Genomic DNA, 17,397 nt, shown 5'->3' on the forward strand with positions numbered 1-17,397 from the left:
GTGCGGCGATGGCGCGCGGAGCCGGACGATGAGCAGCGGCCGCGCCGGCGCCGGCCACGGACATCAGCGCGCCGCGCGCAGCGCCAGCGGAGCCGAGCGCCCGGGGGGCGCCGCGCGGGGAGCCGAGCCGGCCGGGGGGCGCGGGGCGCGGGGCGCGGCCGGGGGGCCGCGGCCGGCGCGCGCCGAGCATGCTGCGCCCCTGAAGGCGGGGGCGCGCGAGCGGGACCGAGCGCCGGCGCGGGGCCTGCGGACGGCCCGCGCTCCGCAATGGGCACGGCGAGCCCGCCGCAGCCGCGGCGCTGCCCGGGCGGGGCCGCGTAGGGCGGGCTGGCCTCGGCGGGCGGGCTGAGGGCGCGCGGAGCGGCGGCGGCGGCGGCGGCCCGGCGGGCGGAGCGGCGCGGGCATGGCCGTGCGCGGCCGGCGCGCCTGGCTCAGCGTGCTGCTCGGGCTCGTGCTGGGTTTCGTGCTGGCCTCGCGGCTCGTGCTGCCCCGCGCCTCCGAGTTGAAGCGGGCGGGCCCGCGGCGCCGCGCCAGCCCCGAGGCTTGCCGGCCCGGGCAGGCGGCCGCGGTGCCCCTGGCCGGCGGGGCGCGCGGGGATGCGCGCGGGCAGCGGCTCTGGCCCCATGGCGAGGCCCAGGATGGCGTCCCGCGCGACAGGAACTTTCTCTTCGTGGGAGTCATGACTGCACAGAAGTACCTGCAGACCCGCGCGGTGGCGGCCTTCAGGTGAGTCCCCGCTCCCGGGCGGCGTCCAGCATCCGAGCACGCTGCCCCGCGGCCCGCCTGCGGCGCGCGTCTTTGCCTGCTTCCCAGACCCGGTGCTCGCTGGGCTTCCGTGGGGCCGCTGTGCCCCGCGGGGCGTGCCGGGCGTTGGCAGCGGGCTCAGGGGCGGTATAGCGAGCGCAACGCTCAAAAGCAGGGGCTTTGGGGTCCAGTGGACCAGCTTGGCCCCTCTGGGTGTAGTCTTCACGCGGACTTTCTGCTCCGCGCTTCATCTTTTCTTGTCCAAGTCCTTTCTTTTGTTGAAAAAGCACGACTGAACATTTCCAAACACCCATAAGAGTGTTTGGAAAACTCAGCACAATACTGGTGATAGTGGTGGCAGCGGGGTTATTATTCGAGTCTTTGAAAGCTGCACTTTTGGCCTTGCAGAACTAGAGCCTGTGTAAGTTAATTTGGTTAGAGGCCTTCCACTTGCAGTTTTCACTGCTGGAACCATTCTGGTAAATGGAAGGGGTACACGCTGCACACTCAACCCCACCAGACTGGAAAGAGAACCTTTGGGAAAAGCAGTTCTTGGCTCATGGTAGATTTGTTAACTAGCCCAATTTAGTGACGTGTGTGTTATCCGGTATCTGGGTCCTAGTTGGCCATATGAGTCAGAAAAGTGGCTGGAATCATGTTCAGGATTAACAAAGGGATTAGCCAAAGTAATCTTTAGAAGAGTGAAAGAGAGATGATATTGGAATGAATTTGAGGTAGAAGAAGGATGTACTAATAGATTCAGTAAAGAGATTTAATGGAAACCTTATATGTGTGAAGTACAGAAATGCTTACTCTACAGATAAGATTTGGTATTCATCCAACCACAGAGCAAACCAACCTGAGAGGTCTGCTGGGAATGGACTCTTAGAGCAGTCATTACTGAGCGAGGCCAAGCTGGTTATTGTTGGTTCTTAATTTATAACCATCACCTTTATAACTTCAGCTTTTAACTGTAGTCCTGGACTAAATTTTCAGGCATTAGATGTTGAGGAGAAAAGCATATTTGGGTCTCTGTTGCTCTAGAGGAGGAGGTAAAGGGTTGAGAAGGAAGGTAGAGAGCAGGAGAGAATGTCTGCCTTTTCAGTGCATTGATTCCCCATTCCTGTGTATTTCCACTGGATCTTGTTTAAGTCCATGACCTAGGTTCTGCCAGAAGGAGACTGAGTGCCTGAAAAGGTTAGAAAAGGTAGCATAAATTTGACTAAGATCATGACTTGGGAACAAACATGCAGATCATGTTTTTCTCCCAGATCTATTGAATTAGGTGGAGTTGTGCTTTTTGTTGTTTTGTGGGTTTTTTTTTTTTTTTTTTTTCCTTTGAAGTATAGTTGATTTACAGTGTTTTAGGTGTACATCAAAAAAGCATTTGATTTTTGGGGGAAAAAAAAGGAATATATAATCAGAAATTGAGGGTGAGCTGTATACATTGTTTACAGTGTGGTTTTTAAAGTAAATCTATATGACTCCAATTTGGTGACAGGTTCTTTGAAATCACAAGTTTGGGACAGTTACCAAAAGTGGTTTGTTCAAATAGGGGACATGTAACTCCCTGCCCCCCAAGCAAATACTTTTTCATAGATACAAAATCACAAACTAGAAGGGGTCCTGGTAACACCAGCAGTACTCAGAAAATGGTTTGCAAACTGGATACTATTTAACACTTGGAAATGATCTTCCCCAAACCCATGCTTGAGGCTCTATGCTTGGCCTCCTTTCCAAATCTCCTACCTCATCTTTCTTGGATGTAGGATTTTATCTCATTGTTTATTTTCTTTAAGGCAGCTAGGGAAAAGTAAAAACATAATTTGTCCTCTGGCCCTTCTTTGTGGAAGCTCTGCCTTTTTGATAAAACCCTTACCAGGAAACGGTATATTCTGTTCAGTCATTCTGTCAGCTTTCCTGCGTACTTCTTCTTGTATCTCTCTGATCTTAAGTAGTCACATTAGTTGGAGCCTGGGGGTGGACCCAGCCTTTCTGGTTAAGGTCCTCTCCTTCTCAGCCTGTCAACATTGTGATTAGACTGGCTGTAGGAGATGACACAAGACGATTTTAGCCTTAAGGAACTTTTGAGGAAAGCCAAAATTGGGATGGAGGTTATAGGATGTAACTTATAATTATGGCTTTGCTGTGCTTTGCAGCCTGGGCCAAAAGTCCACACTCAGCTTTTAAACTGGAAATTTCACGCAGTATAAAAGTTGGCTTGAATCTTCTAGCACAGGGTAGAACTCTAGTTTGGCACTGAGTTCTACATTTCCGCTGAAAGGTGAATACGTTCTTTACCTTAGGAAAAAAAGTCAATGTTTTTATTTTTGTTTATTAAAGTAAAATTTTTGTTCGGTTTATAGGTCAAAGGAGATGGCAGTGTTTTTAGAAAGATGACACTATGGTGTACTTTTATGCTAGGACGTTGACAGTGTCAGAATTGAGATTTAGGGACTACTAACTGTCTGAGATTCAGAAAGGAGCTATAAAAGCCTTTGAAAAATTCAAGGAGATACACTTGTCTGCACTAAAGTTGGTACACTTATGTGATGGGAGAGCACCATCATTACCAACTCTTCAGTTCTGCCATATGCTTCCAATGAGGAGAGGGAGCACCAATAGATGTTAGCAGTGCTGCTACTGCTGCTGCTAAGTCGCTTCAGTCGTGTCCGACTCTGTGCGACCCCATAGACGGCAGCCCACCAGGCTGCCCTGTCCCTGGGTTTCTCCAGGCAAGAATACTGGAGTGGGTTGCCATTTCCTTCTCCAATGCATGAAGGTGAAAAGTGAAAGTGAAGTAGCTCAGTCCTGTCCGACTCTGAACAACCCCATGGACTGCAGCCTACCGGGCTCCTCCGTGCATGGGATTTTCCAGGCATGAGTACTGGAGTGGGGTGCCATCGCCTTCTCCGGTTAGCAGTACAGCGACAGCTGAAAGCAGGCGAAGCAAAACTCAGAGTGTAATCTTCAGACAGGCCAGCAGTAGCGCTCCTTCACAGGCTCCGAGCAGATATCATAGCCTTATGTTCACGGGAGTGATCTTGGCTCATCAAAATGATCCCATACACTTAGGATTCATCCCTTCGTTCAACAAATAATGTGCATGGTGCCTTGGGCCTGGACTCTGAATGTTTGGAAGCACAAAAGTGAAGATGCTTTGTTCTCATGGAGCTTCTGCTCTAGTGAGAGGGACAGATACTTAAAAAGAGGGTTTCAGCTAGTGATGGTACTGTGGAACAAATAGAGCAGGGTAAAGGCAGGGTGAGGGGATGTTCTCTCTCTGTTAGATGTTTGGGGAACATCTCCGAGAATGTGGTGTTTGGGCTGAGATCTGGGAATGTCATTGATGAGTGTGCTTGGCAGAGGGAAGAGCTGGTAAATTATAAGACAGAAATCAGTTTGAAACTTGAAGAAGATCAATAAAAGAAAGAAGATGTGTGTCTGGTGTCATGGAATTTTACTCTAAGTGAATTAGAAAGCCTTTGGAGGTTTTGGGCTTCCCTGATAGCTCCGTTGGTAGGGAATCTGCCTGCAATGCAGGAGACCCTGGTTCGATTCCTGGGTCGGGAAGATCTACTGGAGAAGGGATAGGCTACCCACTCCAGTATTCTTGAGCATCCCTTTCGGCTCAGCTGGTAAAGAATCTGCCTGCAATGCGGGAGATGTGGGTTCAATTCCTGGGTTGGGAAGATCCCCTGGAGGAGGGAAAAGCTACCCGCTCCAGTATTCTGGCCTAGAGAATTCCACGGACTGTATGGTCCATGGGGTTCTAAAGAGCAGGACACAACTGAGCGGCTTTCACTTGGATGGTTAGATGGGAAAGGGAGGGGCTTGCATTATATTCTGAAAAGTTAATTCATGCTATTGTGTGAATAGGTTGTGGGGGAGCAAGGAGCTATTAGGTGGTCTAGGTGAAGATGGTTGGGATGGAGAGAGGAGCATGGCCCAACGATATATGCAGGAGCCAAAGTTGGGGACGTGTTGACAAAATGCTTTAGAGGCCATGAAGCAGAGAGGAATTCAGGATAATTTCTAGGATTTTGCCTTGAAAGAAAGGGTGGGTGGCGGTGTCATTTATTGAGATGGGGAAAACTAAAGGAGGAATGAATTTAGGGGGAAGGAGGTTAAGTCAGCAGAAATCTGGATTTGTACAGGAGCAGGTGGATGTATCCTTAGTTTTATAAATATAATGAATTTTAAAAGGAATTGAGAACAGATTTATATCTGAAGTGATTACAGTGTTGGAACTCTGAAGCTGTCTTAAAGTAACATTCCCTTAGGGTTCTGGATAGCGTGGTGTTCTACAAGTTAATATGTAAGATTTTTTTTTTTCTTTCACTCATCTGCAAAGTATTTGTATTCTAGGTAATTTCACTTTAAAATGGTTCTGTGATTGTTCTAAAGTAATTTAGTGTGCTGGTTAGTGATAGTTCATTGGAGTCTCCGGCTGGGTTCATTATGTTTTACTGTTACTAGATGCAATTTTTTTTTCATGTTTTTCTTCGTTACATCATTTGATATGCCGAAGTTAGATGTTCATGTCATTCAGTCTCTTCCTTTCAGGAAGTGCAGAAAGTTTATTGCCCTGGAGAGAGGTTTTTTTTTTTTTGACCGTGCTTCTCAGCTTGTGGGATCTTAGTTCCCCAATCAGGGATCACAGCTACTCCCCCTGCATTGGAAGCGTGCAGTCTTAACTGTTGGACAACCAGTGAAGTCCCAAGATTTTTTTTAAGGAACATTTTTCTCATTTTAGAAGGGGTACAAATCATCTCACCATCATTTTCACTCCAAATGATACATTGGCTCAGCACCACCTGTTAAATAAGCTCCCATTTCCCTACCAATTTGAAATGGCATCTTCATCATACTCAAGATTCTTGGGTATGTTTTTGGACTTCCTGTTTTGTTTCATTGATCTTTCTGTCTGTTCTTGTTCCAGTACCACCCACTGAAATTATTGAAGATTGAATAATATTTTAATATCCGGTAGACAAGTCCCCTTTGTTACTCTTCTGTTTCAAACATTACTTGGCTACACTTACCTGTTCTTGCTGAGAGAGTTTTGGTGTGCTTTGGATTTTTTTTTTTTAATTAATGGTTTGATTTTTTAAAAATTGTATTTAGATTCAGTCCATTTTTATGCCCTGAACACTAAACTAATACAACACTATCTGTTTATCTTGACTCTTGCTTCCCCTGAGCTGAACATGGGGAACTGATTTGTTCTTTTTCTCAGAATAGAGAGGTGGCTGGTTTCCCTTCTTTGCCCCAAGAGTGATAAAGGGCGCTCTTAAATATTAGCATCCGTTTATAGGGAATTATGGGAAGAAAGTTCGAGAAACACTAGCTTTAGATACAAGAATCTTATTGCAAGATGTTTTATCAATTAATGGCCTCTTCCTAATGTTTTAAATGAAGGCAGACTGTTCCTTTTACCAGTCTCCATGAGCAGATCTCAGAGTTCCTTCTTTTTTGAATGCTGTAAACCATGTTTATCTTGAAACAGTTTAGAGTAGTGCTTGCTTTCTCAGAAGTCAATTTGGCAAAAAATTACTGAAAGCCTTCTATAGTCAAAATAATTAACATGTAAGTGAACTTTTGGGGGCACAACCCATTTCACATTATAAATTACCTGTATAAGAAAACTGATGAAAATTACAGTCCTGAAAATTAGTTTAATGTTATATATCATGGTTCCAGATCTCGATGTCTTCAAACAGACTATTCCAAGGATGGTTTGGTTTTCAATAGAAGATATACACAATTGTGTTTTTGTTGCATTGGCAATTTCATTTTTCCCCATTCGTTAGTTAAGCTGCAGTTTTTGAAAATAGATTAATAATTCCATTCTTGTGGAATTAATTGTCTAGGGAAGGAAGCAAGCAAATGCTACCACTGAATGATAGGGCTCGCAAGGTGCCTGGACTTGTTACTGTGTGGGTGCAGAAGAGAGAGGTCTGCACTGACTTACGAAGGGGATTGAGGAAGGTCTCCCTCGCAGTCTTACCCCTCTTCCCTTGCATAGTCTTGAAGGATGAGCTGGAGTTTCTGGGGCAGACAACAGGTTCCTGGAAACTTGAAATAGCAGGAGGTAGTGAAGGGATGATGAGAAAGAACAGTTCATGGGACTGGGAGCTGAGACCTAACAATTCTACTAGGGATGCTTCCGAGGGAATTTAAAAATGTGCTCAAGTATGTATTCTATGAAGTGGGAATTACACGAAACTTTGGTGTCCTGCATTAGGAACTATGGACCATGATTGATTTCTCTAGTTTGTCCATTTTGTGATCTGCTTCTCTAATCTTTAAAAATACTGTGGCTGAAATATGTTTATTGGAATGAAGAAAAGTTCATAATATATCTAAATGAGAGTAGGTTTTAAAACTGTATGCCAAGTATGAGACCATTTTTAAAATCAAATGAAATGTTTCTTTTTCTGTGATATAGAAAAGAAAGTATAAAAGATATACATACCATGATGCTGAATGATTTTTCATATTCTTGGCACTTTCTGTATTTTTGAGTTTTTCTGCAGTGAGAACTTACTTTATAGTGAAGCTACATAACTACAAGTTTTTAAAAAACAGAGAGGTGACAGCTCTTGGGAGGAAGTATGAATGCAGTTTTGAGTGTGTTAATTGCTGGTACCTGCAGGACAGCTGGGCACAGTGGGCATGTTGGCCCTGGGTTCCCTGGGGCTTGAAGTCAGGGCCATTCTTGTTTCAGTAAATGACAATCATTCCTGCCCCCAAATGTAGAGATAACACGTTTATGTGGAGTTACTATAACTGTATGTCATCAGTTACTGTATCTGTACACTTCCAGATGATACTGAGGAGAGTCAGGTGACAGCATTTTTAATGTGAGGGCTTTTGTGTATTCATAGTATTCTCTTCCTCTGTCTTCTGGTTCTGGATGAAATTGAAGGAATGAGAAACTTAGTTATGATGTAAAAGAAGCGGAATTGGGGCTTCGCTGGTGGTCCAGTGGTAAAGCATCCGCTTTACAACACAGGGGACACCGGTTTGATCCCTATTCTGGAAAGATCCTCCATACCGTGGAGCACCTGAGCCCGAGCCTCCGCAGTGGAAGCCACGGCGGTGAGAAGCCTGTGCCCCGCGACAGAGAGCCGCCCCTGCTTGCCACAGCTGGAGGAAGCCTGTGTGTAGCAACAAAGACCCTCCACAACCAAAAGATAAATAAATCTTTTTAGAACAAGGTAGTGAAACTGTTCACCTCACCTTCATTGTCATGAACTGAAGCGTTCGTGGCTACTATATTTGTTCTGTAGTTAAGTATTTTTCTGTGGATGATTAAAAATGAGGTGGTCTGCTCTGATTTGAGGTCAACTCTGGGCTTGCAAAGCCTGAGGATGACTGAAAATGTAGCTATTAATGCCATTAAAATGATTACTTTGTAAATTGAACCTAGATGCAACCTAATACCAGAAAATAATTGGGCAGGATTTGGAGTGACAGAGGGACCCAAAGACAGAATGAAAGTTTCAGGAAGTTAGTTTTGAATGAAGTCTTCTGGCATTTGAAATCAACCCAAACTATGAAGGTATCCTTCGATGGGCAGGTCTTAGCCAGGCAGACAGATAACATGGCAGGCAGTGACTGAAACGGGTATAAGGCTGCTCTCCCTATCTGTGATGCCTGTTTTCTCAGCTGGGGCTTCCCTGGTGGCTCAGATGGTGAGGAATCCGCCTGCAATGCTGGAGACCTGGGTTCAATCCCTGGGTTGGGAAGATCCCCTGGAGAAGGACATGGCAACCCACTCTAGTATTCTTGCCTGGAGAATCCCCATGGACCGAAGAGTCTGGCGAACTGCAGTCCATGGGGTCGCAAAAAGTTGGACCCGACTGAGCGACTAAGCACACGCACACAGCAGAGGAGGAGGGACTGCAGGAGTGTGGGTGATGACCTGGGACAGCAGTGTGAGACGAGCAAGCCAGCGGGCGTGTTAGAGTCAGACCTCACTGGTGGCCTGGCTTCCACGTTTTTAGCTGTGTGATCTTGGGCAACTTACTTACCTGGCTCTGAGCCTGAGTCTCCTCTGTAAAATGTGGGTCTCAGTACCTCTCGCATCTCGTGGCGTTGTTGTAAGGTCGAGTGTCTGATGCCCTCAGCATGCACTGCCCCTTACGCCGTAACTGTTGCGTTGTTGATGATTGTGAGGCAGGCTTGATGCCAGGGAGCACTCCAGCAGAAGACGACGACTGGCTTCACAGGAGTTGGCTGTGGGTTCAGGGTAGTTTCAAACAACACTGTTTTTTTTTTTTTCCCTTAAAATTACATTTGAAAACTTAATTTTGTTTATGCATGGTTAAGAATTAGTTGTGTGTTTACACTTTTTAAGTGTAAGCAGCAAAATATAAACTTATAGCTTTCTAAAAGTAGCTAAGACTTGAAGCTTGGAAATGGACCACAGGATCAGAATTTATCTTCTGCTATTAACACTCCAAATTTTAATTCTTGTGTTTCATGGATGGCGTATTTGTGGTCTCTGTTGGTAAGTGTTTCTGTTGTTTGCTGTGAACCTAGGCTCAAAGGGCAGATTGCTCTTAATACCGTGGTGCTGCCTCCTGGGCTTCTGCCCAGGCTATTGTTGAGGTGGGAAGCTGTCACCCACCCTCCAACAGCTTTATTGAGTGGGGGAGCTCTTTAATGTTTGCTTTTAGCTTAAGTCTGGTTTTCAGGATTAATGGTCAGTGGTCTAATTTGATTTTTCCTTTAAAAAATTTTCCCAACATTTGTGATCCCTGTTATATACTTCCCCACCCGCTTCCAAAAAGACTTTGAGATTGCTCATGTCATACGGTCATAGCAGCGAGGCAGTTAAACATTTAAAAATAGGAAGCCACATACCCGGAAACCACATGCATAGAAGAGGGAAGCTGCAGCTCAGTACTCTGACTGCAGTGCTCCTGGAGGTAATGGGCTGAATAGGCTTGTGGTCTCCTGCCAGGGACATTCCTTCAGTTCCAGGAGAGGCTGTGAGTCCTCACTGGGTAGCCTGCCTGGGAAGCCCTCCTTGTTCTCCAGGCCCCTGTCTGCTCTGACTGGCAGTCTAGAACTGTCCTTTGTGGACTCTCTTGGGAGGTTGAACTAAGGCTGCTGCTCCATCGTGTTGTGCCTCCTGTAAGGGTGCTCCGTTCCTTTGCTCCATTTCTTTGCCGTAGACACAGGGGAGAAACTTCCTTGAGGTCTTAGTATCTAGAACCATTATCTCACTTGACCCTCACTTGGCCCAGTCTTGTGACTCCTCTTGGTTGCCTGCTGAAAGGCTTACAACTCAATTTGGCGCCGTGTTAGCAGACGTAGAGGACGTGTGACAACTGATAAGGTCTCGCCCCTTGAGCTCACTGGGTAATCATGGTCCGGTACTGAGGTGGGCAGGCAGCCCTGACCCTGATTTTGTCCTCTCTGCTACAGGTACCACCTTTATGCCTTGCTCCAACTTTCCTACTTTTGTTTTTCTTTTGCCTAATTTTCTTGATTATTCTTTTCATCTTGTATGCATTTTGGTTAAGTTGTCTTAAATCCTTTCTGTAATAGGGAAGAATATAAATGTGTACATTTAATTACACAAGCATAATTACAGGAGCCAAACATCCTGGAGTGTGAAGTCAAGTGGGCTTTAGGAAGCATTACTACAAACAAAAAACTAGTGGAGGTGATGAAATTTCAGCTGAACTGTTTCAAATCTTGAAAGATGATGCGGTTAAAGTGCTGTACTCAGCATGCCAGCAAATTTGGAAAACTCAGCAGGGGCCACAGGACTGGAAAAGATCAGTTTTCATTCTAGTTCCAAAGAAGGGCAATGCCAGAGAATGTTCAAACTACTTCACAGTTGCACTTACTTCACGTACTAGCAAGGTAATGCTCAAAAATCCTTTAAGCTAGGCTTCAGCAGTATATGAACTGAGAACTTCCAGATGTCCAAGCTGGATTTAGAAAAGGCAGAGGAACCAGAGATCAAATTGCCAACATCTGTTGGATCACAGAAAAAGCAAGAGAATTCCAGAAAAACATCTGCTTCTGCTTCCTCGATTAGAATACCTTACCTGCCTCCTGCGAAACCTGTATGCAGATCAAGAAGCAACAGTTAGAACCAGGCATGGAATAACAAGCTGCTTCAAAATCGTGAAAGGAGTACGTCAAGGCTGTATATTGTCACCCTGCTTATTTAACTTGTATCCAGAGTGTATCATGTGAAATGCCAAGCTAGATGAATCACAAGCTGGAATCAAAATTACTGGGAGAAATATCAATAACCTCAGATATGCGCATGACACCACCCTTATGGCAGAAAGTGAAGAGGAATTGAAGAGCCTCTTGATGAAAGTGAGAGGAGAGCAAAAAGCTGGCTTAAAACTCAACATTCAGAAAACTAAGATCATGGCATCTGGTCCCATCACTTCATGGCAAATAGATGGGGAAATGATGGAAACAGTGACAGACTTTATTTTCTTGGGCTCCAAAATCACTGTGGATGGTGACTCCAGCCATGAAATTAAAAGACTCTTGCTTCTTAGAAGACAAGCCATGACCAACCTAGACAAACAGCATTAAAAAGCAGAGGTATCACTTTGCCAACAAAGGTCCATCTAGTCAGAGCTATGGATTTTCCAGTAGTCATGTATGGATGTGAGAGTTGGACCATAAAGAAGGCTGAGCGCTGAAGAACTGATGCTTTTGAACTGTGGTATTGGAGAAGACTCTTTGAGAGTCCCTTGGACTCTCAAGGAGCTCCAACCAGTCCATCCTAAAGGAAATCAACCCTGAATATTCATTGGAAGGATGGACTGATGCTGAAGCTCCAATACTTTGCCCACCTCATGCAAAAAGCCAGCTCGTTGGAGAAGACTTTGATGCTAGGAAAGACTGAGGGCAGGAAGAGAAGGGGACTACAGAGGGTGAGATGGTTGGATGGCATCACTGACTCAGTGAACATGAATTTGAGCAAACTCAGGGAGATAGTGAAGGACAGGGAAGCCTGGCATGCTACAGTCTATGGGGTTGCAAAGAATCGGACGTGACTGAGGGACTAAGCAAACAAACAAACCTATCAATTCGTAGGGGAAAACTATTCTCCCTTCCTTCCTTGACTAGAAATTACAAAGTGGTTTGATCATGAGTCCTTTCAAACTTACACTGTAACCATCAAACCACGTATGTAATAGTGATTCGGGGCAACTCACAGAAAATCTCCACTTATTTATAAAACTTAATATAACTTTTAAAGCCTAGAAAATGTGAAAGAAAAGTACTCAATCTTACTCCATTTTTCTCTTAGTTTTTTTTCCATTAAATAGAGTAAAAAGTATCACACAAGTAAAATTATCTCATGTCAAGTTCTATTTCTTTGGATGCTTTTTAGTTTGAAGCTTTCCCTTGGACTTAAAATTTTTTTTCTGTAACTGTATTTGTTGTAGAAAACATGAAGAAAAGTAAATCCCTTCTGATCCTCTATCCAAAAATAACTCTAGTAAACACTTTGGGGTAGAGTTGTTCATTATTTTACTTTGTGTGTGTACTTTCGTTCCCCTGTTACTCCATATCACAAGTATTCTATTGCTTGCTTTTAAACTTAGCTACATGAATGTGTACCCAGGACAGTACTCATGCTGTAGATGTGGTTTTGTACAGAAATGTATTTTATGTAGTTTTTCTTAAAGTGACATAAATAGAGATGGAAACTGTTATTAAATCCCAATTCAGCAAAGGCATTCCTCAGCGAAGCTAATGTTGTCCAGCTGCGTGACTTCACTGTGATTTAACTCGGTATAGGGGTAGGGTTTAGAAGCCTGGAGGAAAGGAGGATTATTGGCTTGGCATTCGCAGATTTCAGTTATCTTGTCTGCTTTAGCAAGAGTTGGTTATCAGCTCATTGGAAAGTGAGCTTTCTGGCAGGGACCCATTCAGATGTTCTGTGGTTTGAATTAAGTAGGAGCTCTTTCCCCCCAGTTACAAATGTGTTGATGGCAAAGTTGATGTTTGCTTATGAAAATTAAGGATGCTAACCTGTTTCTGTCTCAGAAAGGGGAGGGCAGTTTGCTTCTTCAGTAGCATTTTCTTCATTTCTTTGGAATTATCGATGCCCTCACCTTGGTTCCCCGAGGGTGATGAATCATGATTTGTGTTCCAGAACTCTTTAACTTTATGGAGCTAGTTAAGCTAAAGGTATCCTAAGTTAAAAGATTGTAATTTATCGAGATTAAAGGATTTACAACAACTCCATATTGAGAGATTTCCTTCAAATCACCAGCCATCTAAGCAAAAGGGCAGCATGAGATTTTTCCATGGGCTACCTGAGGAAAAGATAATAATGGTTGGTGTTACCTTAAACTGCAGAGAGGCTTTCAAAGATGGTTTGAAATTAGATTGTCTGTTTTTAAAATTAATTGCTTGCTCTTCCTGGACACATTAACGCCATTTCAGGTTACAGTTCAAGTGTTAATCACTTCACTGATGGTTGTGCCACTAGGGCTTCCATCTCTGTATTCTCTGTGGGGCAGCCATGGGAAGCAGAGCCAGACCAAATGGGTTTTTATTCTGTTTAGTATGAAGGATTGTGGTGTTTTAAGTGAGAGCGCTTTTAAAGTTTAAAGTCTTTTTAGACTTGCACCCTGATGTTGTCTTGAGGTTCATAATATGATAGAACTTGTCATATAGCTTAAGTGTCCGGTTTTTAGCCAGAAACAAGAGAAGCAGCATTTATCTCCCTGCTTTCACTTTGGGGTGTAATCTTGAGACCGACTATTCTAAATTCAGCCCACAGTTTCCTCTCTCTCTCATTTTTATTTCAGTACCTTATTTTATTTGCAAACTCTTGTCTTCCCTAATGAGTCACACCTGCATACTTGCTTATCTCACGCCAGGCTGGCGTTTTTAGATATAATAATCCACTTAACCCTCACCCCAACCCTACAAAGCAGATATTTTTTATTATCTCCGGTTCACAGATAAGGATAGTGAGCCACAGAATATTTTGCCCAAAGTGAAGGCAGGATTTTCATCCCAGCAGCCTGAATCCTGAGTCCACGCTTTTAGCCATCACACACCATATTGTGTCTCGAGAGCAGGTTTTTCCTGTGGAGGTGGACGTTGTCTTACAGCCCCTGTATTCCAGATAATCCCATGATGCTTTAGTATTTTAATGGCTTGTGGAATTGACTACTTTAGTACTACTTTGAACTTGGTCTGTGTTGTTAATCACAGAAGCATTTGGGTGGAAGCTAAAGCTAAATTGATTTTATTCATTACCCTTTTAAAATCAGCTGTGAGATACTACAGACTATTTAGCTTTAAATTGCATTTCAGAAGTAGCATGAATGGTAGTATATTTCAACTCAAGTATCATGTGGATTTTACCTCTTAATAATTGTATTCTGGTTGTGTTTTGATAAAATTGGTTTCTTTGTGCACATAGGAATATTAATGTGGCTCTCTTGGAAATTTTTCAAAGATAAGAAACAAATGGTTTCTTCCCTTTAGCATGCCCACACATGTACAAAGGTATCTTTCAGTCACTTACTTCACATGGCTGAGCAGTGTTTACTGAACACTATTACATGCCAGGGACTGATATATGAGTTATATTTTGTGTAGATTGGGGCTCATTCCCATTTTAAAATGGACTTTTTCTTTATGAGAGGGTTGATTTCTCTTTAAATTAATTTCCTCATTCCTGCTATGTTTGCATACTTTTCAGTAGCATATCATTTGTAAAAATGTAGTAACCTGGTATATTTTCTGTAGTCCAGTCAGGTTTCATTTATGCCAAATTCTTTGTTAAGGTTCTATAACTGGCGTAAGACCTATAGGTCCATTTTAAATCCATAGGCATTAAGGGAAAAGCATGATCAGGTGGCGCTAGTGGTAAAGAACATGCCAGTGCAGGAGACAGAAGAGGTGCAAGTTCGATCCCTGGGTTGGAAAGATCCCCTGGAGGAGGGCATGGCAACCCACTCCAGTATTCTTTCCTGGAGAATCTGGTGGGCTGCAGTCCATAGGGTTGCAAAGAGTTGGACACAGCTGACGCGACTTAGCACTTGTTACAACTACTATACTATATACATTCTAAGATGGGCATTGTTTTCACATTTTAGCATCTCTGAAGTGAAGATGCATTTTACAGTGGCTGGCATTATGTGGTTACAACTGGCAGTATAGGCATATCTCATAGTTAACACTGGAAATTTGTAGCTGCTGCAGAAAAACAAGTATCACAAGAATGCAAGTCACACAATTTTTTTTTTTACTTCCCACTGCATATGAAAGTTATGTTTATGCTATACTGTGGTCTTTTAAGTGTGCATATCACTATGTTTAAAAACCAATGTACATATGCTAATTTAAAAATATTTTATTGCTAAAAATGCTAACCATTATCTGAGCCTACAGAGAGCATAAATGTTTTTCGTTGATCTTTCAGTTGTTTTTCACTATAATAAATATAATTGTAACAGTTACCTACAATAAGACTATATTGGAAAGAACATCATTTGGAAACTAGGCTTTTTGACTGTATTAAGGCTAAATGTACGGTTTCATTTATTCTCTATGATGTTTTTTCTAGAAGTTGTTTGTATATAAATGTATTTTTGTAGCTAGACTACTTCAACTCTTAATATGTAGCATAAAGAAAGCATAAGGAAAAATGTAATCTGATGGCCTTAAATCTGTTGTTTGGCAGCAGAATTCGTCACTGTTTTCTCTTAATTGACCCCTAATGTTTCCTCTGGCAGTGGAATGAGCAGTTTCCTATGAAAGGCATGTGTTCCAGAGCTCAGGGCCCTTCACCTTGACTCCAGCGGCTTCCTGCTGTTTTAAAGCATAAAGGCCCCATCGCTGGGGGGCTGTCAGGCCCTGCACTCTTCCCCTGCTCTCCCCCAAGACTGCCCCTGCCCCTGGGTCTGCTGCACCCTTGATGTTCCCCTGCCACAAGGGAAGCAGTCCCTCCTCCGCTCTGGTTCGCATCCTTCTGCTTGGAGAGAGATGCACTTCAGCTGGAGGATCTGTGTTTTGCTCACCACTGCATCCCTGTGGCCTAGCACATACTTGGCACTTGATGAGCGTTCCAAGAAAATGTGTTGAATGAACAATTTTATTTTTTAATCTTTTGTTTTATAGAGCAGAGGGTTTTATAGGTGGGGAGTCGGTAGTATCAGAAAATTAACCTGAATATCTAGACTTCGATTTTCCAGCCTTAGCCAAAACATAGTTATCTGGGAAATATTTTAATATTCATCATTCTTTTTCGTTGGGATTCCTTTGAAAACAAGTTAGAACTTTGCAGTACCCGGTAGTGTGGGCTTCTGTTAAGGAGAAGCAAGCATATCAAGTAGCTTTTTATCATCCTTTTGAATGTACAGTGATTCAACATGAGTCGATATGGGAATTTATAGAAATGGGAAGCTTGGAATGAACTGTTCTCTCACTGATGTTTACTTTAATTCCAGGACGTGGTCCAAGACAATTCCTGGGAAAGTTGAATTCTTCTCTAGTGAGGGTTCAGACACGTCGATCTCGATCCCAGTAGTACCACTGCGGGGCGTGGATGACTCCTACCCACCCCAGAAGAAGTCTTTCATGATGCTCAAGTACATGCATGACCACTACTTGGACAAATACGAATGGTTTATGAGAGCAGATGATGATGTTTACATCAAAGGAGACCGTCTGGAGAGTTTTCTGAGGAGTTTGAACAGCAGTGAACCCCTCTTTCTTGGGCAGACGGGACTGGGCACCACGGAAGAAATGGGGAAGCTTGCTCTGGAACCTGGCGAGAACTTCTGTATGGGGGGGCCTGGTGTGATCATGAGCCGGGAAGTTCTCCGGAGAATGGTCCCACACATCGGCAAGTGCCTCCGGGAAATGTATACGACCCACGAGGACGTCGAGGTGGGAAGGTGCGTCCGAAGGTTTGCGGGGGTGCAGTGCGTCTGGTCTTACGAGGTAAGAAAAAGAGGAAAAGCTGTTGGTTTTGTCGTTCGTTCTGGGCCACCATAGGAAACCGTGATAATGTCCTTCTTAACGCTTAACAATTGGTACTAAGTTATTACATATTTTTACCTTAGTTCTTTTGAGTTCTCTCTCATTACCTTTTCTCTTAGCTTTTAAATTTACCTTTGTACTTTGGTCCTGAAATTTTAGTTAATGATGGCGTTTGGGACCCAAAGAAAAGGGTTAATACAGGTCACGGTGATACTTTCATGATTTTCCCGAAGATTCATTTACTCTGACTTCTGATTCTGCAGATGTGATTTGCGAGAGTGGCCTTTTTCTTCCAAAGGCCTGACGCCTCTCATCTGGTCATGCTGACCGCATAGTTTAGAGACTTACATGTTTTGAATTCATAAAATGAGTAATAATGTAAAACAACCAACAGTATTTGGGTTTGCATTTATTTTAAACCTTGACTTTCTTACAGTTACTAAGATCTGGAAGTTTGCAATACAGTTTTCCTTTCAGAATAGGCAGTTTATGAGTTATATTGATACATAAGTGCAATTTTTTGAAGGAAACCTACTTGGAGATGTTTTCTTTTTAATAGTTCTGGAGAATATGAGTTAGCTTTTGACTTTTCTGTGTTTATTGGCAGATGTTCACCTCTTGCCTGCAGTTGCAGGATGTGATATT

General features: G+C 43.6%; 1 protein-coding gene across 1 annotated transcript in view; it reads left to right on the forward strand.

The window, feature by feature from the left end:
• Positions 1-377: 377 nt before the first annotated feature.
• The window catches only part of CHSY1 (chondroitin sulfate synthase 1), a 90,031-nt gene continuing 73,011 nt past the window's right edge, over positions 378-17,397 (forward strand). Inside the window, exons 1-2 of the mRNA XM_027520990.1 lie at positions 378-726; positions 16,218-16,713. Of these exons, the coding sequence (XP_027376791.1) occupies positions 404-726; positions 16,218-16,713 (819 nt within the window). The 5' untranslated portion in view covers positions 378-403. The remainder of the gene's footprint in view (positions 727-16,217; positions 16,714-17,397) is intronic.

Source organism: Bos indicus x Bos taurus, chromosome 21, assembly GCF_003369695.1.
Source record: "Bos indicus x Bos taurus breed Angus x Brahman F1 hybrid chromosome 21, Bos_hybrid_MaternalHap_v2.0, whole genome shotgun sequence".
Classification (NCBI taxonomy): domain Eukaryota; kingdom Metazoa; phylum Chordata; class Mammalia; order Artiodactyla; family Bovidae; genus Bos; species Bos indicus x Bos taurus.